This window comes from Ornithodoros turicata, chromosome 7 (assembly GCF_037126465.1).
Source record: "Ornithodoros turicata isolate Travis chromosome 7, ASM3712646v1, whole genome shotgun sequence".
Taxonomy (NCBI): domain Eukaryota; kingdom Metazoa; phylum Arthropoda; class Arachnida; order Ixodida; family Argasidae; genus Ornithodoros; species Ornithodoros turicata.
In genome coordinates, this window is record NC_088207.1 from 42,125,754 (window position 1) to 42,152,138 (window position 26,385).

The 26,385-nt window shown below is 45.1% G+C and overlaps 2 protein-coding genes across 5 annotated transcripts in view; one reads left to right on the plus strand and one right to left on the minus strand.

The window, feature by feature from the left end:
• The window catches only part of LOC135401134 (uncharacterized), a 29,791-nt gene that overhangs the window by 1,748 nt on the left and 1,658 nt on the right, over positions 1–26,385 (minus strand). The window contains exons 1-9 of one of the 2 annotated variants that reach the window (XM_064633338.1): positions 5,771–5,972; positions 5,600–5,692; positions 5,325–5,468; positions 4,995–5,064; positions 3,490–3,738; positions 2,875–2,969; positions 2,718–2,797; positions 517–738; positions 33–141 (exon numbers count right to left, since the gene is read on the minus strand). In XM_064633338.1, coding sequence (XP_064489408.1) covers positions 33–141; positions 517–738; positions 2,718–2,797; positions 2,875–2,969; positions 3,490–3,738; positions 4,995–5,064; positions 5,325–5,468; positions 5,600–5,692; positions 5,771–5,811 — 1,103 coding nt within the window. In that variant the 5' untranslated portion in view covers positions 5,812–5,972. Of the gene's footprint in view, positions 1–32; positions 142–516; positions 739–2,717; positions 2,798–2,874; positions 2,970–3,489; positions 3,739–4,994; positions 5,065–5,324; positions 5,469–5,599; positions 5,693–5,770; positions 5,973–26,385 lie in introns of those variants that run through there. The other variant, XM_064633339.1, reaches the window with a different exon arrangement.
• Positions 6,744–25,574, plus strand: LOC135401133 (serine/threonine-protein kinase LATS1-like). 3 transcript variants are annotated; one of them, XM_064633334.1, is made up of 7 exons: positions 6,744–7,091; positions 8,724–9,127; positions 15,399–15,492; positions 16,575–18,821; positions 20,279–20,458; positions 20,520–20,626; positions 21,935–25,574. In XM_064633334.1, exons 2-7 carry the CDS (start codon positions 8,834–8,836, stop codon positions 22,412–22,414), a joined length of 3,402 nt encoding a protein of 1,133 aa, XP_064489404.1. In that variant the 5' UTR covers positions 6,744–7,091; positions 8,724–8,833; the 3' UTR covers positions 22,415–25,574. The 3 variants fall into 3 exon arrangements, with proteins under 3 accessions (XP_064489404.1, XP_064489407.1, XP_064489406.1); XM_064633337.1 differs by lacking the exon at positions 6,744–7,091 and adding an exon at positions 7,182–7,361; XM_064633336.1 differs by lacking the exon at positions 6,744–7,091 and adding an exon at positions 7,473–7,667.

A 26,385-nucleotide genomic window follows, 5' to 3' on the forward strand; every position in this document is an offset into this window, starting at 1 on the left:
CCCACTTTGTACAAATAAAAAATCAGACTCACCCTTTCACCATGTGCATGGTATAGCAACCAGTGTGTTTTACTGCTAGCTTTAGCAACTTGGGGATGTTTAGGTGAGATTTCAGAGGCATATGGTCAAACGAGAGGTCACCTGGACATGATGAACGAAGACCGATTCTATGTTAGTCTGGATCTGTCAATTGACACTTTTTTTTTTTCAGACAAAGCGTCAGTTGGATCAGTGGCACTTCTCAGTGAGAAGTCCCCATTGGCATCCCTCAGTAATACATAATTTTTTTATTGTAACTCTTGCATAGTGGCAGCTGACAGGCAGATAACATCTTCAGCACAAAGAGGCATTCACATACAAATGCAACTGCTTCCATCTGCACTATGGCAAGCTCACTCAATGGTGTCCAACTTCAATGAAATACAGTGCTGATAGAGCAGTACTGAAAAAACAATTCTATGACCCAACTGGCTGTTGAGTCAATCCTTGCTGCAATTATGAAAGATGAGGCATTACCTTCTAGGAGATTGCTGTTGTCCGATGAGTTGAGCAGGTACAGCAACCATGCTGCAGCCAGATACTTCTGGGTGACAGACTTTTGTTCGTCATACTCAACCTTCACGAGGCCTTCTGCCAAGTACTGAATGTCACTTCTTAGCAAAGTCACTAAGGGACTCCAAGTGTGTCTCAGGCATGATGGCAATGAACACTGAGCAGATTTGGTATGGAACTCCTTGGCTGCAAAAGAAATATCTAAGGACTTAACAGCACGCTGAGTTTTAATGAGCCAGATCACAGTTGTAATCACAAAGCAAGAAATACAGAAGATGAAACTTCCCATTTGAGCAACCATGAGCAACTGACCAGAGTCTGTCGCTTTGGGAGAGAGAGAGAGAGAGAAAAAGGCCGTTTGTGGCAGCATGCATTAGATGACGCTACGGTCTTGTGCCCCCCTTGTGTTGTGCTTTCGCATGGGAAGCTACTGGAGAAATGTGCTCTTGCTGCTGTGTACGAACACTTCTACAGTAACGAAAAGATGGCTAAGAAGTGAGCGAGCTGGTGAAGTTGATGCATAATGTAAAACCCCCGAGACTAGGGAACACTAAGGACAGACACGCATACAAAGTCTCAACACATGTCAAAATGAATGCACACAAACCATAAGAAAAGCCTCTGTCCTGTCGGCGTGGTTTAAGCAATGGACAGCCAGGGAGAACGGTTTTGCTACTTGAGTGCGTGCATTTCTGGCATGCCATACCACGTGCCCATTTTAGTGACATGCTCTGGTTGCGGGAAAGGATGAAGTTTCACTTCTTATTCATCTTACTTTGTGCCGTGAAACTGCATTAGTGCTACAGAAATTCATTGGAAACGAGTTCAAATGGTCACACGCTAGTGCAGTTTGTTCCTGCACAACAGTGGCACTGCTTACTTCAACAAACAAAAGCAACTCTTGCTTAGTAGTTCTTTTGCCAAGTGAAAACGCCAAGATCTGTAAAAATGCTTAAGGTGCACCGGAGTTTCTCCGCTGCACGTTAGTCCTGCTCTGTCTGGTGTTAGACAACTTGTAGTCACAGAACTCATTACAGCACACCATAAGCTTTGGCTCCACAATTTCTTCAACCCGTATGAAATAGGCATGTCTGAACATTATCGTACTTATCTTACTACAGTAGTTCCAAGGTCCGCACTAACTGCTCCTATCATGTCTCATGCGCATGTAATGCATGTCTCATGCTTTACGTGACTCTGCTAAGTCTTCTCTAGTTATGCAATGTTACTCATATTTAATCCTGCAAATAGAACTGCCCACTAATCAATGTAGCAAATCGCTCTGTTTGATAAAGTCTGGCAGCATCTCCATGACTTTGTTACATGTTGTTTACTAGTTTGGTACAGATGCGTATACGAAGAGGGGAGTCAAGTCCTGTAGATCACATAAACAAAATACAGAAGCCGACACTGAAGATTTTTGTTTAAGTTTAATTTGTACAAGCTTTCGCGTGGAGGTCCACGCTTCCTCAGGTACAAAGTGAAGTGGTGACACACATAAGTATATATAGTATAGACACTGCTGTACAAAGAAAGGGAAGGGGGAAAGGAGATATGGTGCCACATGTCTGTGTACAATGAATAGCTGGGCAGACGGATAAGTGACCTCTAACCGTTTAAGAACAGTAAAAGGTGTTGTTGTGAACAAAAAGGCTCGCCAACCCAGTTTCGCGGAAGGGGGGTCAGGAGTATGGGAAACGAGTGGCCCAGAATGGACAAAAGGGAAGGTTACGGATTATCTAACGGAGTACCAGACTGATGACTTTCAGTCATCGTCTGGTACTCCGTTAGATAATCCGTAACCTTCCCTTTTGTCCATTCTGGGCCACTCGTTTCCCATACTCCTGACCCCCCTTCCGCGAAACTGGGTTGGCGAGCCTTTTTGTTCACAACAACACCTTTTACTGTTCTTAAACGGTTAGAGGTCACTTATCCGTCTGCCCAGCTATTCATTGTACACAGACATGTGGCACCATATCTCCTTTCCCCCTTCCCTTTCTTTGTACAGCAGTGTCTATACTATATATACTTATGTGTGTCACCACTTCACTTTGTACCTGAGGAAGCGTGGACCTCCACGCGAAAGCTTGTACAAATTAAACTTAAACAAAAATCTTCAGTGTCGGCTTCTGTATTTAGTTTGGTACAATAAGAATATCACTTACCTGTCTCCACCATACACAAATCAGCTGCTTCTTCTTGCAAAAGGAAGTCTGAGGTGATCAGATACTTTATGACTTCATCACTGGGCAACACAAAAGCACCATATGTGAAAACAGAATTCCAACAAGATGACATAACAAGTACTCAGAAAATACTTACCACATGTTTGGGAGAACAGCAGAAATTTGGGAGAGCAGCGAGCACAAAGCCTCCCTAAATGTCTTATTTTTCTTTTTATGACCATGTGAATACATCTGGCACAAAAGAACACCACAGTAAGAAAGTAACCACTTAAGCACTGCAGAAAAACACACATGTTGACAAGAATACCAACTGACAAAAAAAAAAAAAAAAAAGACTTCCAGTGCATTTGCAAGCAAGCTATGACCATTAGGTCATAGCATACAAGTTCGATATGATGGGAATACAAACAACAGATAAATTTCTAATGACACAGAGGATGCTGAGAGGATACAGCAACATTATGCAAGTGGTGTATCTGGTCTACCCACTAAACGATTATGTAAACAAGCAACAAATTTTGAATCACTAAACTATTCATGACATCTTAATCTAGATATTGGACCCACGCATTTTTGGTGTTGACAGTTTGAGAGGTATATCTGTGAAGTAACTAATTACTTGTAACTGACTTCAACTCTGCGTAAAGTAAATAACCTATAGTTTTTTACCAAAGCGACCTTCTCACGGCGGATTATAAGCGAAAACACGAGCGAAAATTATAATTAAAGAACGAAACGTAAAAGTATCTACCTGCAAGCTGGCATCTCGATACTGGGTCAGCAACGAGTAGACAAACGTCTCAGATGCTGGCACCTCCAAAGGAGGCGCTATGCTGGGGATTTCTCTCTCTTTAAACGAACGACGTACTTGCTCCCAGTAATGCTGGCGAAGCCAGCGCAGGAGTAGGATCGATGCAGAGTGTAATACGTCTATAAGGGCCCTGCTCGAAGCATGGGCCGTTTCATTCCGAAGGTCCACAATCCAGTCTGGAATTCCTAGCTGAAAGTTTAACAACGACTAATGTTTAACAACATCCAATTGCTCTGTATCTCAGTAAAAACTGCTAGACAGACGAATTGGCCACACTGGACAGAGTCACATACAGGGTGCGGCACGAAACGTGTCATTTGACCCGTGTGAAAAAACGGCTCAACAGAAAAATATGGGGTAAGCGGCTACCTTCCAGCCATTCAATTTGCCACCCACTAAAATTTTTAACGACTTTTAATTGAAATAAATGAAATTTGCCTAGTCAATGTAACGTTTTCCTTGCTAAATGAGATAGACCGGTTGAGTTAGCCAAACTCACCGCAAAATATGATTCGTAGTACGGTGGTTATGTCCACAAAAGTTGTCCGAAAATGGAGGTTTAGTTGCGCATATTTCAAAGACTCACTAAATCGGCCACAAAACAGCGTCGTGAGAGGGTATACCACTCTCCACCTGATAGACAGAGCAGCTGAAAGATAAGGCAGGGGTAACTTTCGCATCCAGCAATCAGAAACCCGCTTGTCTGCCCATACGTGGTGTCTCTTGTTCCTTTTCCTCCTTTTCTGCAGCTGCTCTATCAGGTGGCTAGTGCCCTCCTCACACCGCTGTTTTGTGGCTGATTTAGTGCGTCGCTGACAAGTGCGCAAATAAAAACCTCAATTTTCGGACGCCGTTTCTGGACATAACCGCCGTGCTACGTAACGTATTTTGCGGTGGGTTTAGCTAATTCAACCACGGTCTATCTCATTTAGCAAGAAAAAAAGAAAAACTTTACATTGACTAGGCATATTCCAAAGTTCAATTTTAAAAAATTCAATTTATTTCAATTAAAAGTCGTTAAAAGTAATTTTAGTGGGTGGCAAATTCAATGGCCGGAAGGTAGCCGTTTACCCCATATTTTTCTGCTGAGCCGTTTTTTTTTCACGGGTCAAATGACACGTTTCGTGCTGCACCCTGTATAGTGAACCCTTGCTAGTATGACAAATCATCATCGCCATCAAATGTTCAGTTCCTTCGAGCTGTCAAATGAAGACTTAAACCTTGTAGTATGCTATAAACGGTTTGTTCTCTTAAGCATGTTGCAATTATTGTATGCAGGTGTCCATGCGTGCGGAGGACAAGAGTATGTCTGAGTTTCGCCCAAGCTTGCCAAAAGACAAGGTTAAGTTATGCTTTAAAAAAAAAATGCTGGCTCCTGCTTATTGCACCATAGATGTTGGCCCCTGACGAGCCACTCGTTGTACATTTCTGAAATGGCTACTTACACTTAAGCCCGCTTCTCTCATTCCACAGCCCAACCTGAGCTGTTCAGGTTCAATAATTTCACTCACAAACCTACAAAGAAAGAGTATTAGCTTCCTTCTTGAATGGTAAGTGTGAAGAACAACTGGAGGAACAGCACAGCAGTAATTTCATCTTGCGTTCATATTACTTCGTTTTCTAGATACAATCATGTTTGTCTTTAATGAGGCTTTTTGCAGTACAAATCTGCACTGAGATGTACATGACATAACATTTATTTTATCATGGCTACCTCGGCGTTGTATAGTTTGCTTGGCGCGATATCATACAGTCGACAAATATCGAACACTTACTTGACAAGTGCTATGCCATACTGTGGTTCCAAGTCAGCATGAGATGACAGAGCTGGATCATCGTTTGTGTGCCGTTCTTTCCACAGCTGAGCTCTAAGCAGAGCAGCAGTAGCTTCAAGAGCTCCAGGTAGTCCACATTCTGACCTTTATTGTAAATAATAGTCGTGCATTAATTACAAAAAAAAAAAAAAAGTGGCAGGTCTCGCGATGCTTCAGATATGACATCGCGAATGTTCGCAGACCATACTAGCCACGACGAATCGAAACAAACTCGCCTGCTTTTCCATACTGCTATCCTGTTGAGAGCCCACTGCATGTCGGTATAATTTCCACTGAAGATGTTTTTGTACACGCGCTCCCATTCACGCCTTCGAAGTAACGTGTAAAGTAGCACGTGTAAAATTTACAAATTAGCCATAATAAGATGCATCGTCCTCAATACTCACCTGTTGTACCACGGCACAACCTTAAACGGTTTACGAGCCATGCTGTAATGGGTAAAGATTCGATATCTGCGGAATCAAAATTCCTTTTACCGCACAGCACGCTGCCAGACCAAAACAAAACCTCGTTCGCAGCAGCCATAGCCACAGGCCATCGAGTAGGAGAGTAGAGTCAACGTCGAGTTAGCCGAGTTATCCCCTTCTCATGCAGGACAGATTTCCAAGTGGAGTCACAAGCACGATAAAAATTTCAGTACTCGTGTGGGAACAACTTCGAAAGTTTTTGCCTTTTCATCGAGTTGTTCCCGTTTTGCATGTGTTATGCTAGACGGCGCCACGAGCGTCTGAGCCCGACGTTGCTTCTCTTTCGGTTTCGATATCATGATAGAATTGGGCAACGTAGTAAATCGATCCCTGGTGCATCAATTTGTAGGTGGATTCTTCTTCTACAGCACTGCTGCTATAACTATGGTAATGTGGTTGGGGAAGGAAGCCACGCACGAAGAGATGCCCTAGCTCAGACTGGAAGCGCTGAAGTCACTGAAGGATGGAATGCTAAGCCAAAGAAACAAACGCTAAATCCAATAACGAGTTTAATAAAATACATTCCGGGTCGGGCGTGAAACGCTTGAAAGTTCCGATAATTGGTCTATAAACGTATGAATATGCACAAACACATATGCTTATCGCCTGCATTTGCAGCGCCACTCGTCAAAAAAGGCGATCAAGCACACCAGTCTCACATCTGATGCCGCTTACAACTGTGCATAAAATTAACACACTGGCTTCCGTGCAATGCTCTTTACAAGCTTACCAAACATCAATTCTGACACAAATACCACCCTCAAGGGTCGTCACGTCCCATGTCGTCACGTGGTAAAAAAGGAATTCAAAATATGCGAGGGGTGGAGCGTGCGTCAATCATTCGGATCACGTGACCGCACTGGAATGTCAACAATGTGGAAGGTGGGCGGAGCCTATACGCCACTCAAACTTCTGTTCATGGTTCTCAGACCATGGATCCCCTTTGTGGAAAAGTTTACGTTTTTCAAGTTACGTTAGTGATGGGAGCGTGTTAACTGTGAAGTTTATTGTTCATATTCCTCCGCTCATCGCATCGACTTGTGTTTCATCCTGTGTAATAAGGGTACGGCGAAACGAAGTAGTTTGATGACGCCGTCGCCGTCCTACTACGTGTAAATGATCTGTCCGGCGGTTCCTCGTAGACCATGTTTGGAAGTGCTGTGTATTTCGCCTCTGTGATTTGTGCGCTGTGTGTTTGCATAGTACTCCCAGGATTACGTTTATCACGGTAACGACGTAGGTATGTCTGGTTCTACAAATTTAAGTGTGGCATGTTTTCCTCCAACGTTGCTTAGCGTTCCCCTAGGCGGCTTGATGCAAACCAATATGGCGTCCGCCGAAACAACAAATCGGGGTTATCTTAATTTCCCCCTAACTTTATGCATTATAACTTTCATAGTTTGGTGATTGACGCGAGTTCCAACAATGAATCTGATCAATCGATTGATGTCAGTGCTGTGAAGTCGCCGTTGCACTGCATGCTTTACACGCAATGGGCTTTAGAGTTCGCGTAGGTTTTCGGGTGCTGTTTCACAGTATCAGATTTCGGCATCTTGCTATTTCCTTTCTGTTGCGACGACAAGCGAACAGAGGCTCAGTCTTATACAAGTCTCTGCTGGTTGTACTACACTTTTGGTCGTTGTCAAGTATCCAAAACGGGGCTATGATTTCGATTAGGCGGCCCACAATGCAGCTTTCTGGAGAATGTTAGGCCTAATTACGTTACGTAGTGTATAAACTACCGCAACTGTGCGGCTAAAGTCGAGTTGATAGTGCATAATCGACAAACCTAGTACAGAGAGGTCCCACTTGCTTGGTTGGTGAAGTTTTTTTTTTAAACATTGTTTAGGAGAGCGTTGTTGTGTTCGGTGACACAAGACTTGTAAATCACCGCTCGTGCTGTGTTCCCATTTTTGTGGGCCAGCAGTTAGAAAGGTCGGTCTACATGTGCATGCACTTGTACTGTTGAACTAACCTACATATATTAAACGGTATATCGTTCCCGACGGATTTGATTATTCCTAACACAGGTAGAGGTTGCATGCCAGCTTTTACTTGAACTACGAGAGGAAGTAAATACAAACATAGTGACAGTTGCACCATCTCAATATTTTTTGCCTAATAAAGTACTTCCTTTGGGAGAACAAAACAAGTCACAGTGATGTCATTATGGAAGTTCAGTGCCCTGTACTATACATTGTCTTGTTCTTGTCGAAAGAGTGGTTCCTACCATCTTCTTCACAGTCTGTTTAGTGTCTGAAACACAGTTCAAGTGCTTAAACACCCTGAATATTAAATGTGCGGCTAGTCGGTCTCGGCGATATGCTCTCGCGCGATCATTCTCCTAGGTAGAGACATCCATCTATACTGCAATAGTATGCAGGATGCTATACCAATGGCTGCAGCTGTTGTAATTGTCATTTCGAAGAAAGCCTGTGTTCAACCTAAGTGTTGTCCATTGAGCATAACCGAGTTGCTCCGTTGGAGAAATGCTATGCCACCAGGTGGCATGAGTGAAAACGTGGTAATATGCTAATATGGCGTCTACTGTCTAAAATTCCATTAGTGTTAGGGTGCGCTACGCACGCTCACAGGCTAGGTGGCGCTACGCCACAGCCCGATACAAAGGGAAAGCCACTTAGTCATCCATCCATCCTATAGTATGTATCAGCGTCTGTGCACTACTTGTTGCAGGGTGCACTGACGTGGCTAGCTACTGCAGCCAATGAAAACAAGTTGGGCGGGGCTTAGATGTGTCATTTTGAGTGAATTCAGTGAACACAAGTGTAGTGTAATTTAGAATGTCCAGCGCACACTTTGAAACTGGTGCACAGCGTCGTGGCTCACGCATACTTGTCTGCCCCTCCTGCAGGAGACGAGCGCCCATATGGCGCAGCAGCAGTCGGAGAAGGGGTGAGCAAAGCGCAGGCGATCTAGCCCCCCCTTCCCCCGAGCGAGCCCCGGGAGGAGCACCGCTCTGCCATGCTGCGGCCCGGTGATGCCGCCGGCGGAGGGGGGGACCACAGGGGGACCCTGGGCCCCACATCCCCAAGCCCCGTGGGGCCTACCGCTGGCCCGCACAAGGTGGCAGCGGGAGCGCACAAGGAGTACCGGCTGAAGGCCCTCCAGCAGATACGAAACAGTCTCATGCCTTTCGCCCACGACCAAGATGGCGGGGGAAGGGGAAGACGCTCCTCTGACCAAATGTCCAGTGCCAGTTCAACGGCCAGCGAGTCCAGTTCTTACGCGTCTTTACCGTCCCACACATCCTCTGAGGTTAGTTTCTGCTTTATCTGTGTGTGTGTCAGTTTTCTGAACGCTTTTCCAATACGTGTACGAGAAGAGTGGTGCTATATCTATGCATCGAGTGTATGTTGCCTTCATCATTGCCTGTGGACAGTGTTGTCGGCTGCATTGAGCAAACAGTTGTCAGGTTTCCACAAAAGACTGACAAACTTATGTGCTATTTGCCCTTTGGGTCTTGCTTGGTGTGGTACATTCAATATCCTACCACTACAGACTACTGTCTCTACTGAGTGAAATACTATGTCTCATATGCCATACCCATGTTCAGCGGTTTCCATCTCAACGTTTTTTAAGAAATCTGCTAGTTGTGCTTGCATATCACGACATGTAATGCTCTAGTGAAGCTCGCCTGCACTATTGAACGTTTTCAGTATGTTTCCAATGACAGAGCCAAAATTATCAGATTGTCAGATTTCTAGTGTGAAAGGAAAATGAGTGGCTTCGCATGATAACATTCAAACCGATGCATCTTTTATGCCGCATTCTTTTCCATCTCTGATTAAAGCTGTACAGTTTCTGTTTGTTGCCGGGTGACCTCATATCCAGTAGGAGCGTAACCATTTTTAAGCTGTGTTGGTAACATTTCCAATTCGTTGTCCTAACCTGTGCTATTGTCATGAAAATGAAAGCTTCGTGTGAGCATTATCTGGACAATACGGGCAATAAGGCTTTTCTTCAGACAGGCACATTCTTTGCTGGGGACCTGGCTCATTTTACCTTACCCTTAGGGTGGTGCTCTGCTCTATACAAATGCTCATTTCATGGAGTGACCGTACATGTTCATACTATCTGTTTCGTTGAAGTACAGTACTGAAGTTGGTGCACTGCAGTGGAAGTAGCTACTAACTCGTGTAAATATTCATTTTGTTAATGTTCACATTTGTTATTTTGCATGCATCGTGAATAAGCAAAATCTTAATTTAATGATGACGAGTACGCTAGGAAATGACAGCTGCATGTTACCAAGGCAAAAGGGGGATGCAAATGCTTACATTTGTGAAAACCACAGTAATAAATGGTTGCTTGAGCTAATAGTAGCTTATAGGAAGTAATGGAGAGAGTATGCAGTTGGGGAAATAATTTTGGGAAAAGTACATGTGTGGATGTCCTCTTTTTAGAACCTTTGTGACACCAACTCTCTGAACATGAGAGTATCCTTCATAGGACAAGGTTCTTTTTTAGATAATTTTATGTGCATTGTGTGTGTGCTGTTGGACTGTGCAAATGCACTGTTGTACAGCGAGATCGCTTGAAGTGTACAAAGTTCCCAAAGTGGACACTTCCTGTGCTTTTTCATTGGGAGCCCAAAAAAAAAAAGGAAAACGACAAAAAGGGGCACAGTGTGCCCACATGTCCAATGACCTATCAAAAATGTTAATGTGCGTACACTTTACAGACTTGCCCCAAACGCAAGAACTTATAGAAAATGATGTCCATTTAAAACTGGATGCCCTTCGCCTCCTAAAATGCTTCTATATCACTTTTTCTTCTCTTCTTTTTCTTTGATATTAACGATGTTTTTGGCGCAATGGTATGGGAAAAACCTCTGCTGTGCGAACGAGCCGTTCAGATGAGGAGGGCCTGGGGAGGCACCCTCCCTGTCTTGACAGCTGTGCAGCACAAGAAACGGCAGCTGTTCTTCCAAAGACCTTGTAAAGGTCCTGTGAAGCCTGCCTGACACTCCCCTGGAAGAGGGAAAGGGGAGGAAGGTCGGCTGGCTGGCTTGCCCTTTGGCTATTAGACAGATGCGTCTGCGCAGGAAGGAATGCGTGGCTGGCGCCACTCCGGGACTTTGTTCTGCCCCTAACGTTCTTCCATATTATTGCATTCCCCGTCAAGACCCGTAATTTTGCGCCGCAAATATTTCGCGGTTTGCCCCTATTGCGGTCGCTTCGTTTCGCGTTCCCCAATCTGACCGGGGCAGGACACACGTCATCCGAGATCCATTGGAGGGAAGAAGAGAATCGCGTTTGTCAGTACTGGCGTTTCACTTTTTAGGACCTCTTGCAACACCAGTGCTGCCGCTTTGTCTGGCGTGCACCCACTGGAGAGATACCTTGAAAACTCGTGTCTCTAATGGAGTGGCCCGAGAGTTGCGTTCAAAATGACGACACACGCGTCAGTCTCAAGCCAGCAAGACGTTTCTGCGCGAAAATGTTGGCACGAAGCGTCGAGCTGAAGGATTGCGGTGCGCGTCATGGAGACAGACCAGTGTGTAGTAGATCGTTGATAATGTTACCGTGAAGTTGTGAAATACACGACTCCGAATCACATCAGTTGATTGGACGTGGTAGATAAGGTACTTCGGAAGCCGCGTTATCAACAATCTACTAGCCATCTGCAATCAGCAGCCTTCCATGTACCGCCACTTTGACAAATAAACAGTCGTTCAGACAACGAACGGCACTCCAGGTGCTGTAAAAGCACTTCATGATATTTTATGACTACTATATTTTCTGGTGTATAAGACGCACGCATAAAACGTTAGCGAGATATGGAGGAAACAAAGTCCTAAGGGTATAACCTGGTGCTGATGTTCCTTCTGTATGTCTAAAAAGCACCACTTAGGACAACTCGATAGTGAACCAAGTGTGTCTGCTTTCTGCCGTACTCAGATCAGAGGTTACTTTTAACAAATTGTGGGCATCAGTTATCGATGGCGATATTTTTGTTACACGGCGAGAATTCAGGCATACTGTGTAAGGTTCAATGGTTATGTGACTTTTCCTTGCAATCGCAATGTCTGTATTTATGTTTGTATTGTGCAGAGTGACCCATTCACTTTAGGCACGAGCTGTTAGCGGGCACTTTTTAATAAATAAATAACGCCTACTAGGGAGGATCTTGTGGCAACCTCCCCAGTGATGTTGGACGAGTGCAGCCACGTATCCACGTCATTTCTTGGCCATGTATAACGATGGTGTTTAACATTTCCCCGTTAGTACGATGATGCGTTGGGATAAAGATAAGAGACTCGTTCGTTGCTGACAGCACGTCCTTAGCTACGGTGCTCTGCGTGTTTGAGTTACAGTGGGCGAACGGTATTTTGAATGTAAACTGAGGAGCGCTGAATCAGAAGACAAAGACGGACAGACAAGCGGGAGGCATGCTCTTGTCTCTCGTCTTGTCTCCTGATTGAGCGCTCCCCCAGTCTACACACAGAATACCAACAAGCCCAAAGGTCTACTCTTTAGGTAATTTAAAGGATTTGAGAAGCAACGCATTCTGAGAGGCAGTCAACGGCCGGGTAGCTTACGGCTTGCAACCGGAACGTTGACGGTGTCACGACAAAAAATACGATTCATTGGACGTGACGCAGGAAAGGCAGAACGTTCGCGTAACCAGGGGGCAGTGGCGTTGTGGGGCCACCAGAGGGCCACGGGCATCGAGCCATAGCTACATGCCAGAGGACGACCCACGCACATAGTGCAAATCCGTGGAGAAAACATTAGTATTAATTAGTAAATTAATGGTAGTTTTGACATTATAAGGTTTTCAAACTGCTTCCAATCTTGTGACGCGTCCTCACTTGTCATGACACCTCATATGTCATCGCATTTGTAACTTTCAAATATCCTAGATATTCATCTCTGACCTCGCTGTATGCAGAGGTATGTGTGTGTTGGCGGCCCAGGATCGGCGGGGGGGGGGGGGTTCGTATAGAGCATCCCCCACCCCTCCAACCTTGGAGGTCTGGCTACGCCACTGCCAGGAGGTCATGTCCCCGAAGTATTCGTTATTATAAAACACTTTCCTCGCAGGAAAGGTAAAAAAATATGTATATATATGTGCCCCAATACTTGCGCAAAGAAAGTGTCCGGGACCGTGTATTTAGCGCCGCAAAAAGGAAGTGATGGAATGCGTGAGGAAGTTGGACGGCCGCCCGCGCTGGTTGCCTTCCTTCCTCATTATTTTGGGTTCGGCAGCTGATTCATCAGAGCCCCTCACTCGCACATGAAGAGCCACATCGTCGCGTGGATACTCGGGCTCATATTGAGCTGTTTACGTCGTGCACGTAGATACGTAACAAGCGGCGATTCATTTCCATCGATTGCGATAACTCGAACGCGATTGCGCGGATTTTCCCATGTCGTAAAGCACATTTTCTGTACTTTAGCTATAGGCAATATTAACCACTTTTTTTTTTAGGGTGGCATAACGTTGTTTGTTGCTTTAGTTTGGCTAGCCAGCTGGAAAAATTCGTCGGGATTTAAATTTTTTTTTTTAGATCGAGTTTTTGCCTGTGGGTGCATCCAAAGTGCAATGAGGTCAGCTGCAGCTGTAGTTAGGAGTTCAGTTGTATTTTCGGTAACAATAATTGTATAGATAATTGTATGTGGGTACCAATAAAGTATGCGGGTAAAAACGTGACATCCACACTCGTGATATTTGACCCAGTGACGAAGTGCTAGTGCTTTTGTGTAGTGAAATTCACAAAATAATTGTAATCACTGACAACCCACTTATAAATGTGTTTGCGTAGTAGCAGTTTGGGTGTGTGCAAAATATGCAAAGTAGATAAAAAGTGTTTGTATTTATACTCCAATATTTGCACAGGTAAAATATTTTGAGACTTATAAATATAAATGAGATTCAGAAAAGAGTAGTAAGAAAAGTGAAAAAGGAATAAACAGCTAAAGAGACATTAGGGAAAAGTGAGAGATAATGTGAAAGATGTAAGAGATGCCCTACCTCCTTCAGTCATGAAGAGGGCAGAGCCTCTACCACAATACTGATATTCCAACATATTGTGTGCTTGTATCAATATGTGTATTGTGTCACTTTTGTATCACTTGTATACTAGCATCAACATTTTTTTCTTTTAATAATGATATAAGAATAATATACTTATATATAACAAATATTTACTTATTAATATGATAATAACCTCATGTAATGACTTTATTCATATGATACCCATTAGTCTAAAAATTATAGTTTATGAGGCTATACCCACATCATAAATTTGCTCATCTCATCATGATCAGGGTTTTTTTACTACTGATTTTTGACTGCGTACCGAAGGCAAGAAGCAGGATAAAAGGTGTCCTTCAGTTATGTTTCCTATCCTGTAGTGTAATAGCCCAGCCTTTTGTTGCACACTGGAGGTGTTCTCCCATTGCTAGGACAATTCGCTTCATGACCAAAATCTATCTGCACAGCAGTGGTGGCCCTTTTATTGAGAGAATGTAGTTATATTTTGTTTAACAAAGTTGTACTTGCTATCCAGGTTACTCTGTTATCAGAGGACAGTAGGAAGTACAAGGAATGTCACGCCACAAAAGCTGTAGATCATGAAGTGTTACTTGTAGTTCACTTTACGGATGAAAATAGGAAATTTTTTTGACAGGTTACTTATTTTTGTTACTATTATTTTATATTTATTATATTTACTGTCATTTCCTATGAGCTCCATGTGCTTGTGCATTTGCAGCGCTGCATACAGTCTTATACTGCAGGATGTATTTTGCCCGTTCTGCACTTCTCAGGCCAGTTTTACAGCTGGCATACGGATACGAGCCATAAGTGACAAAAAGAAAATGGTGAAACATTGTTGCAGTACTTCTAAGGTATTAGGGTTTTACACTACAGCTGAAGCAACAGAGTCCTCTCTAAATAGAGCTCCTGGAACTGAGCCAGGAGACATGGAGAGGAATGCATTCTTCTCTTCTTCCAATTCTCCCGCTGCCTTTGAAGTTTTCCGCCTGCAGTCAGTCACAGCAGCAGGGTTAGCTCCAACATGCAGATGATCGCGAGGAGACGTGTGAAAATGCAATTTTGGGTAGAGGCAAGCGACATGTTCTCTGACCTCCTGCAAGTTCCGTTCTGATGCAAGGGAAAGGTAAACGGCTTGATTATGGCGTGTGTCATGTTGACGCGCGACTCATTGGCCGTGGGAGTGAAACATACGCAAAAATGAAGCCTAAAGAGGTGAAGTATCATTCGAGGCTGTGTTTTGAGGATAGGTTGCGAGGATAGGTCGATTTGTTGATACAGTGCCGCAATAACTCCCAATTATAATTTATGTTCAGATGTAACTTTTCAAGAATTACTCGAGGCAGTCACGTAGCGGGCGTCCTCCTCCGCATTTCGAGAAAATGTGTTCAGGACACTCACTCACGCCCTGCCTCTGTTGTTCCGAACATGTGGTGGAAAGATGGTGCCACCCCGGGCACTACTCCCCATGATAAGCTGTTGACGTGTGTTTGTGTCCTTAGGGAGACCTGCTTTTGTCTCGCAGGATCCTGGCTATCGGTCGACGAAAAGGCCTCCCAAGATCATGGAATTCGGACAAGACAAGGAGCCCCATCTCAATGGGCTGTCTAAATCGGGAGGTACGAGTTCTTTCCAATTTCTGCGTCCTTTTTCTTAATTACCCGCTTTGCTTGAGGATGTGAGCAGCACGAGTAAGAATATTCCCATTGTGAGAATATTCCCTGAGCATTATTTATTTACCATGTACTAACTCATGGTTCCCACTGGTCCTTCATTACCCATGAATACCCTGGAATTTGAAAATTCTATTTTCAAGGTCTGGAGAACCCTGGAATTTTCCGCAGACCTTGAGAAACCTTGATTTTGCAACTTTTTCTTATTCTCGTGGAGCTGTCAGTACAAATTCTGCTTATCCTGAGTTAACTCAGGATAACTAGAGTTTTTAAATTGCAGGTGTTAGCACTCATTGTAATAGGAATCATAAGTGCGAGAAATGAACGGCACCCTGCGTTGTATTCATCAACCTTCCTTTCTATCCTGTGATCTTTAACATTCAGGAGGTGTCGGTCACATTTGTGAAAGGGGATCACTATTGTGCAGTCCCCATGCATTGTCTCGTGTGATACCTGTAGCTGTTGAAGATGTTGTTGAAGATACTTGTAGATGTTGAAGCCCTGGTCATACACTGTGTTTTACATCCCAGGCAAAACGACGACTAAGCCTTAAAACGTCCTCGAAAGTCTCTTGCATTTTTGTTCCAAAATTCAGTGGGAACCCGCTTTTTAGTATGCACATAACTCTACAAGTCTTCATTCGAGCATTATGCTGTAGGATCTGGGGACAAAAGTTAGGATTGGCTAAATGGAATTAAGGTATCACTAGGGACCTGATGAGATAGCAAACTATACCAAAGCTCAACAAAACAATGATCCAGTAGAAACCTGCCATTTGATTAGACTGAATATACGAAGACGGTACAGTTTTTCTATGACGGGACATCCAGAATGCTCAAAGCTTGTCTATGCCAACTTGCATAATTCCCTTGTGCTACTTATTTAGAAAGCTAAATATGACTCGACATTGTGGAGGAAGCAGAGTCAGGAGAAACATTCCAAGATGATGCTCTAGTGAGTGCTCTCTATGAGTGCTCTCTATGAGTTTGCATAACAGACTGACCGAGATCCTCTGTTTTGTTCGATAGGCAAGCTGAAGGCCTTACGGAAGAACAGCTTTGCACTGGACGGGGTGCCACTCTGGGAACGCTCCATGCTAGACATTGGCACAAGCTCACGATCTGACAGCCCTGCGAGCGTGACAATCACCGGGTTACAACAACGGAGTCTCCTGCCGGACCCCCCTCGTCTGCTGACCCCAGATTTTCCCCCCAGCGAGCCCCCGCCTCCTCCACCACCGCCAAGGGGTGCGGCAATGGCACACACAGTTTCCATGTTGAAGCAAGCTCCGAGGGTACCTTCATCCATCAGTGGACACAGCAGCAATTCTTCAAAGAACCCTAGTCCTGTGCCTTTCAATGGCGCCCGACTGCAAGGTTTGGGCTCCTATCAAAGTGGCATGGCCCCACCTCCGTACCTGGCGAGCTTGTCCTCTTACACAGCGTCCAGCAGCTCAGGAGGCAGACAGAGTCCTGCCAACACTGTCAGCAGTAGTGAGTACTCAGTGCCACCAGTGACCCAGAAGAGGACTCCCCCTCCGGCGTACACTCCACCACCATCTCAGAGTCCACAGCCACCAGGAGCAGTTCCTCCGAGGCCATCTCCGTTGCAAGCATGGTCAGCGCGGCAGGCCAAGTCCCAATCCCCAGTGATCATGCAGTCCGTCAAGAGTACTCAAGTTCAGAAACCAATTCTACAGACAGCTATAGCGCCCACCTCACCACCACCAATCCCGCAGACAGCTTATGGCTTCCCGTCTTCGGGACAAGTTCCGCCACGGCCAACGGAACCTCCACCATACCCGAATCAAGTGCCACCACCGTCCTATTCTGTCGCAGGAACGCACCAGCAACAGCAGCAGCAGCAATCCCAGCAGCAACATAGCTACCCAAATGTTTCTCCGCAGCAGCCGCCACCGTATGCCTCAGCACTCCATCTTCACCAAAATGGAGGCACCATGACGTCGGTGCATCAGCACCAGAGACAGGAAGTGCCAGTTACAACAGGATTTGCCACTCTTCCCCCACCGCCATATGCAGCCTCAGTGCAGACAAGACAAGAAGTTGTACCCACAACAGTGCCCACGACGGAGCCGCCAAGCTACGCTTCTTCTGTTGTGGCCTTGGCAGCCCAGAGAGCTGCAGCTGTGCTTGGAAAGCAGCAGCAAATGTCTGTATCAAATTGCACAACTGGGTCTCCTGCGAGTTTCCAACAGGGAAGCCACAGCCGCACGACTACGACGACAGCAAGTTCAGATCTAGTAACGACAGTAGCCAGCATTTGCTCTTCGCAAGTATCTGCACTGCAGGGGACAAATGCTGTCCCTCAGGTTCCAAGAGGTCACCTCAATGGGATCCGCAAACCATCACCGATCGTCACTGACACAGCAAGTTCAGCATCGAGGTCAGAATCTCCAGTGTCCTTTATGTCGACGACGTCTGCGTCTTCGCCGTCAACGCAGTCAGACTCGACGCACGACTCTGGGCGAGGGAAGACCACTCATCAGTCTCCCATTCCTGTACGGAAGGAATGGGCCAAGGAGAAAGAGGAAGAGCGGGGGTCATCAAAAGTGAGGAACTACTCATCAGCAGCTTACAAATTCTTCATGGAGCAACACGTTGAGAATGTACTCAAAAGTCATCAGCAGAGACAGCGGCGCAGGGAACAACTGGAGGCAGAAATGGCCAAAGTGGGACTGTCCGAAGAGGCTCAGAGACAGATACGATGCATGCTCTACCAGAAGGAATCGAATTACATTCGTCGATGCCGAGCCAAGATGGACAAGTCCATGTTCACTCGCATCAAGACAATAGGTGTGGGAGCCTTTGGCGAAGTTGCGCTAGTTCGGAAGGAGGACACGAATCAGCTGTTTGCGATGAAGACACTTAGCAAGGAGGACGTGCTGAAACGAAAGCAAGTGGCACACGTCAAAGCGGAGCGAGACATCCTGGCGGAGGCAGACAATGAGTGGGTTGTGAAGTTGTACTACTCATTTCAGGACAAGGACAACCTTTACTTTGTGATGGACTACATCCCAGGCGGAGACCTCATGTCACTTCTCATAAAATTTGGGGTGTTCCAGGAGCCCCTGGCACGCTTCTATGTAGCTGAACTGGTACTCGCAGTGGAAAGTGTCCATAAGTTGGGATTCATTCACCGCGACATCAAGCCGGACAATGTGCTCATTGATAGGAATGGCCATATTAAGCTCACAGATTTCGGGCTGTGTACAGGGTTCCGATGGACTCATAATTCCAAGTACTACCAGCGCAATGGTGAGCTGCTCTCTGTGATGGTTGCACGGCATGGTTGCACGGCATGGTTGCATCAAGCCCACGACCTACTAGGCTATAGCGACCATGTCATACGGATCTCTTCCCATCGCCGCATTTGGAGGCTAGCGGTGGCGCTACTCATCGGCCCGGTTATTGCTTCCTCAATTTCCGCAGTACTCTGTACTTTAGCTTACCTTAGTATTTTTGTACAAGCGGTGGATGTCCCACGAGAGGTGCTTCCTTCTAAAGTTGATTATCATCATCATTCCACGCGTTTTCATAGGAACTGTCGCTGTCGTCTGCAACGGTAATCGTGCGTCCGCTTCTGCGCGTTCAAAATTCAAATTTCCGTCGTCCAATCGTGATGCAGATTTTGCAGGCCCATGAGTAGTGCCCCTAGTGGATCGTGCGGACGGGCTCCCTCATTGGGTTTACCGATTATGACATGGTCACTATAATCTAGTAGGTCGTGCATCAAGCCACCTGATGACGTGGTGTTTGCAACAGAAGCAATGGACCCTTTTCACGTTCGCGTCACATCCTAGCAGTTCTCTAGCAAACCACCTTCGGGCGCGCGCCAAAACAAACCCACGTGGGTAGCATATAAAGGACCAAATCCGATCTTGGAGTGGGGCCGACGAGTTTGCGCAGTGTCCTCAATGGTCCCCACTCCTGCAGTCCTCCTCCAGTGCCATATATTGAACACGGAGAAACCGGCACACCCAAGGCCGTCGCACACGCGTAAGCAGTTGTGAAAAAGGTTCATTGTTTAGTTATGGATGGTATCATTTCTTGGAGCTTGAAGAGGTGGTAGGGACAGGGACACGAAACACAAGTAGACAGGACAAGACCACCCCCTCAAGGTCAAATAATACCATACACATTGTTACACCAGCTTGCTTGCATTTGAATGCTCTGGTCATGTTTAGTTACGTTTTGCTGACAGTGGTATTCAAAATTTAATCGGGGGAGCAGTACATTTTTCTGATGTCATGTACTGTGAGCACCGTTCCTAGTGTGTAGAGTTCTGTGGGGCTTGTCCAGTGGACCTGACGTTTGCGCATTTCTACAGAAGTATGCATTCAGCGCAGGCACGTTAAAATGTGACAGTCTTCGAGGTACGTTTAAAAAGATCGTATGTAAAATGAAGTCTAGAATTTGCTGCTTCTTTTTCGTGTGATCAACCTCTAGACGTTGCCAATAAGGTACTGTATTAAGAAGGTGGGATGTGTGCTTCCATCAGTGTCACTACACTGCACAGCTGCTGAATGTGAAACTAATGTTTGTTGACAATGTGAGCATGAAACACGGAAGGCAAACCAGTTCGGGTGCAGCTATTCATTGTACCTCACTGCCTAGTATGCTTCCTTCCACTGCGCTGTGACTACTTTCCTTTGCCATTGGGTATGAAAATGCTGTTTAGCAAGCGCGCATATTTCTCGTTTTTCGCTTTGCAGGGGAACATGCTCGACAGGATTCTATGGACCCTGACAGAACGTGGTCTACAGAGTGCCACTGCAACAATGGCAACAGCAAACCATTAGAGAGGCGGCGCAAAAAGGAACATCAGCGATGCTTAGCACAGTCCCTCGTTGGCACTCCCAATTATATTGCTCCCGAAGTTCTTGCACGCCAAGGTATGTTTTGCCTTCTGTTAAGTTTCTGCAGTAAAATAACCATAGCATGTGCACTTGTCAGGCTATGGACAGTCGTGTGATTGGTGGAGTGTAGGAGTCATCTTGTATGAGATGCTGGTTGGGCAGCCACCTTTTCTGGCCAACACGCCAAGTGAGACCCAGTACAAGGTAAGCACAATGCCACAATCTAGGATTTTATAGAATTCCTTGATAATAAATAAAAAATGAATTTTTGTCTTGATTTTACACTTTTTCTAGCGTGAGAACTATGCCTAGCATTGGTGTGAAGTACATGTGGGGGGGGGATGTCCTTTGGTAATGCTCACTTATGGTATATGCTTATATAACATAGCTTCACTACTTTTTGAGCCAGAACTATGATTCAATCTAAAATGCTTAACATAGTGTCCTGCAATGTGGTTTTTCTGTTTTTTCATCACTGCAGTGAACTCAAAGGTGACTGAAGCAATGAAGGTCACTACCGCCCACAAAGTTTGTTTGAATGCCACGGGACGTGCTATTATTAGAGCCTCAAGTTTTCAGGAAATATTTTTTCTAAATTCGGGGAGTAAAAATCGGGTAAATAAACGTGGTCTAAATTCATACAAATTTGTGTGGGAAAACTTCCAGTATGCTAAATTCGGGGAGAAATCGGGCTCTGTTACTCAAACTAACTGAACTTATTCGGTACAAACAGTGATGCAACCGCATTTTATGCCAAACAAGTTAGTGTGCATTCCTACAGACATCTCAGTGAGGGCAATTTGCCGGGTAAAAATTGGGTTTCACCCTAAAGAGGCAACCTTCAGGTGCAAATTTGGGGGAGAGTCGGGTTAAGGGAGGGTTTGAGGGTTAAACACTCAAACTTCAAGCTCTAGCTATTATATATGACGTTGCTAGCCCAATTATGTATTGTTGACCCTGGCACGTTATAATTGTTATTGAAGGCGAGGCCCCATATCACAAATCTTTGGCGTCAGGCATCACTGCCGACACAGTGTTGTTAGGGCCTTACTTTTTAGGGTTAAACCCGTATCCGCCCGATATTTACCCCCCGAACGAAATCTGTAAAATTCTGGTTTAACCCGAATCTACCCGAAAACATCCGGGTCGCGTGGCACACTCATAAGTGTGCATTAAAATAAAGTTTGATAACATTGCTAAACATTAGTTCCATGCTAAGACAAATTTTTATTAAACAAAAAGAAAATCACCCGAATACACCCGAATTCCTGACGACCGAATATGCCTTAACGGGATTTAACCCGAATACACCCGAATTTTCAAATGAAAAATATCACCTGATATTTACCCCCCCGGATTTGGCCAAAAATAAAACCCGAAAAAGTCAGGCCCTAAGTGTAGTTGATATTAGATCTCGGTACAAGTACCATAATTAGTGTGTTCATGAGTGTGGCGATATTACGTCAGCTGTGTGTAGCTGCTGCCCAACAGACTTGCGCATTGTTTCTTCAGGTACTCAACTGGGAGGCAACACTGCAGATTCCCAAGAATGCAAAGCTCTCACCAGAGGGTACAGATCTGATCCTGAAACTCTGCTGCGGTGCTGACCGCCGCCTCGGTCGCAACGGCGCTGAGGAGATCAAGTCGCACGCGTTCTTCATCCCCATAGACTTTTCTGGTGACCTGCGCAAGCAGACTGCTCCATACACCCCTAACATACGCTACCCGGCGGACACTTCGAACTTCGACGCTGTCGACGAAGCGGCGCTTGCACTGGAGCGGGCAGAGGCAGCGGCGTCTGCTCCCAGCGACCTGGGGCGACATCCCGAGCATGCTTTCTTTGAGTTCACCTTCAGGCGCTTCTTTGATGATGGCGCGCAAGCATATCCCGTGAGAGCGGGTACCGGCTCCGCGCTCGGAGTGCCCGGAAATATAGCCGAGGCAGGGGCCGAGGAAGCGGGGGACGGTCAGGGGTCACCCGTGTATGTGTGACTGTGCTCTCGGTGGAAATGTACGTCCAGGACAGCAGTGTCGCAGCGGTTTTTGCTGTTACCGGTACGAATCTGAGGGATTCTCTCGACGATGGACGAGAATTTTTTTTTTTTTAAGGAAGTTGGAAGACGTTCTCGTGCCGAGCACAGAGAGTGCGAGCTATACTTTCCGTGTTCATTTTTGATGTGCAGATTTTAATTATTTTAAGAAATGACGTAGTATTGGAAGCTGTGCGTTGCCACATGTGCCTTGAAGATGAAGGGCTGTGGGTAATCTGTATTTGGGTAAGCGTGCAGGACAGTAATGAGCCAAATGTGTTTCTAACTTCAGGACTGCCACAGGATCCATGCAATGCCCGGTACAAAACTTCATATTTATAGTGCTAGTGTTTCCTTCATTGGTCAGGCGTCACGTTGCTTTGGCATGCCCCCCCTCGTTCACCATCGTACTAATCTGTGGATTGACACTATGTTGCCTGAACCTTACAAATCCTTTCACTAGGCATATGTGTGCGGTGGCGTTAGTGTCTATCAACAGAAACTTTCACAGCCCCTCAAAAAGGGAAGATCTACAATCAGCGTATTTGTTTGCTGTTTTTTTTTGTTACTTCCCATTCAGAAGCAAAAGGCTAAGAGAAAGGTCACAGAAGCACAGTGCCTTTGTTATACATCAAAAGCAGACTATATTTGATACAGCTAAGATTTTTGTCCGCACGACCGTTACGCTGTGCGCCATGTTGTCAGTAGCACACATTGGCCAAAGCAAGTGAAGTTTACTCCCAGGTTTTGCTCGCTCCAGGTTAATATGCCCCTGAGCAAGTGAATGATCTCAGCCATGCAAAGAGACTTCTTGACTTGATTTACACATGCACATAACAAAAAAAAGAAAAAGGTGTCCCGGTTGAAACTAGTGTCTTTGGACTCTTACGAGGCACTAGTTGTGTATGTGGGTGGAGCACTTGTTGTTGTTGTTGCTGCTCCACCTGGTATTTTGAAAGGTACAGTTGTGATAACTGTGAAAAGCTGATGAGCATAAAGGATAGTGTAACATGGAACTATAAATATTTTATATATAGCTTGCGTGTAAAAATTTTTCTTTAGGAGTGTGGCACAAGTGTTTGAAAAGGCTGAATGCCATGCCATTGCCCCCTTATATTCTCCTGAGCTATAGACATATTTAGTAATTACTTGTTTCCTTCCGCTGAATGCGTGTGTTGTCATTGTACAGGGCTCTCGATATGACCTACCTCTTCACCTTTCTGCTTAATTTTCTGCTTGCAGTGCTTCTGTTGTGCCAGCCCGTTGGTACACCTATCTTTGTCTTATTTATTGGTATTTGAAAGATTGTATGGCAGATTTCATTCTTTCTTTCTGTGTGCATGTTCCGTGCCTGCTACAATGGCTTCCTTCACCACTTGTGCTCTCGCTGGGGCGTTAGATGTGTTCCCATTTTAAGATCACTAATCAAAATTTCGATTTGATCAAGATTCCTTTTGTGTGACGAACAATCATGTTGTGTTCAGTTCTTTGGGCGAATGTTGCACGATTTTGTCTATTCCTTTTTGTGTTTTTTTGCCAATGAACCCACGCACGACGACAGACAGAGGGTGTAATGCTGACGAAATGGCTCTTATGCCCACGATAACTGGAAAACCATTCTGGGTACTCAGTATGAAGTACAGAGACATTACATCATTGTACATGAAGATCATTGCTGAATGACTAACATCTACTAAGGTCAATTTTCTGTTAGATGTTGTGCATTGCAAATGCGGCACATCATTGTCTCTTAGGGCATATGTGTGGTTAATCTGTTGTTAAGAAAGCTGCGTTGCTGTGACATCGAACAATAGTGTATATAGTTGAAGATGGCAGTTGCACTGCATAGGTTTTTTCTTCTTTTTTTTTGCATCTGTTACCTGCATCTTTTCAGCTGTGTGTGACTGCAGCAAATCTCACAAGCATATTTACTCATAATCATCTCTTCTAATAAAGTGAGAAAATGCAGTGAAATTTCCCAGCTTCATAAGACCCGAGGTGCTCTTTTGTATAGTGCCTTACAAATGTGCCAAAGTTTCAAATGAATACAATACTTGTGGTTTTGAGGCCTTTTAAAAGTTCTCTGCTGTTCAGAGCACACAAGGAACCTGAGATTTCATTTCACTGCTGCTGTAGCAAAACGTTTGTTGCTTTTCACAAATTGCTCCTCTTTGCAAAAGAAAACATTTAGCGGCTGAAAGGCAGGACCTACATCAAAACACCCCTACATATGCAATCCACAAATTACAGAGTAGAATTCGTTGTGTAACCAAAATATTGATGTGCAAGCCTCGCTTACCCTTGCATTACAAAGAAAGCATAGGATATGTGTAACAGCACCATTAGTTTGATCTAGGCTAAATGAAGCATTGATCCTGCAACTGACACTAGCAAAGCTTGTGGTGCACTGTTGGGTGTTTGCATTAACATGATTAAGTGATATACTAACCGTTTCAAGCACAGAAGCATGCAGGTCGGAGCACATTGCCATAAACATAGCACTTCAAAGTAAACTACGGGCATGTGTCTCCCGTACTACAGCCAGCCTTCTAACGTCACTAGGGTTAGCCCTGACCAAAGTGGTGTAGGATGCGAGGATAGCTTTGTGTGTGTGTGTGTGTTTGTTTAAATGCGTGGCTGCAGGTATGAATCGTCGCTTACTTGACCTCAGCTGAAGAATGTGAGGGGGTAGCGGATTGAGATGGATGCTCCTCTGTAACTGTATTGCTTTCATTTCCTGTATATAATGTACATTTAAGACCGGCTTTTCTGTTGTTTGTCGCGTTTTTGTTTTCTCGTGTGGTGTATTTCACCAGAACTTGTACATAGATCTCTTTTGAGAGAAAGGGAATACAGGGATGGTATGCGAGGAAAACGCTGCTTGGTTCGCAGCCGTGTTCAGGCAGCGAGACCTGTGTTGCGGGAATGTGATGGGGTAAATCGTGGAAGGGGCACGGTTTTTAGTCATATATCATATGTTTCAAGTAGATCTCTTGAAATGTAACCCATTAAGACTGTTCTCCATTCTCTGTCTGCCCTTGTTCTTTTTCTGATTTCTTCTCTCTTCAGACTCCACACAACTCTTGTGTTCTGAGTAACAATAAATTTTCAGTTTCATAGGACTTGTCTGGGCATCAGTCACTTCCTTATTCTAGAATATTGTTGTTTACTTGATGTGTTGTTGCTAACATTGTTTATTATGCATACGCGGGTATACCCGCAGGCACAAAACCAACCCGTCGGATTTTGGTGTATGACCCGATACATTGCGAACATTTCACCCAAAATACTTTCCACGACGTTCCATATCCAATTCATCATCTCAAAATAAAATTGTTGTTTGCCACGTGGTTAACTTTGGCTATCTTTTGACACCACGACTGGTACTCTTCGCATCAGTAAGCTGGCAACCATGTCAGCAGTCGCCAGCTTCTGACGCGTTGGAAAAGTGGCTCACTAACGGACATTGTCCCCCGCATCAATAAATCATTTCGTGCTGTGACGATCATGTGGCATAACTGAAACATGCGTACGCATTGGGCTGCGGGTATATCGGCGGGTATGCGGATACGCGTCGGGATGTGCGGGTGCGGTGCGGGTTGAGCCAATGACATTGCTGCGGGTGCGGTACGGGTGCGAATTTTCATACCCGCACTCATCTCTATTGAAAAGACTTCTAGGAACGTTGACCATCCCACTAAACCAACTGCCTTTGAGGTAATCCAGGGCATCAGAGCTAGCCGATTGCCCTCTTTGTTTATTCTCAGTACATGGTGTCCCTCAGGCCTTGTTAGGAAAGTCAGCCCACCTCTGGTGTCAAACAAATATCAGTTTGCCCTTATTTGGTTTAGCACAGACAGGGGGAAAAAAATCTCGTCACATCATCTTCTACGTAGATTTGTTATTGTCTGTCCTTGTCCACTCTGAGGCTTC

Coding starts and splice junctions, on each gene's coding strand:
- LOC135401133 (XM_064633334.1), top strand. CDS start 8,834: ATGCTGCGGCCCGGTGATGCCGCCGGCGGAGGGGGGGACCACAGGGGG. Junction 18,822..20,278: donor CAAGTACTACCAGCGCAATG/GTGAGCTGCTCT, acceptor TTCGCTTTGCAG/GGGAACATGCTCGACAGGAT. Junction 20,459..20,519: donor CGAAGTTCTTGCACGCCAAG/GTATGTTTTGCC, acceptor TGCACTTGTCAG/GCTATGGACAGTCGTGTGAT.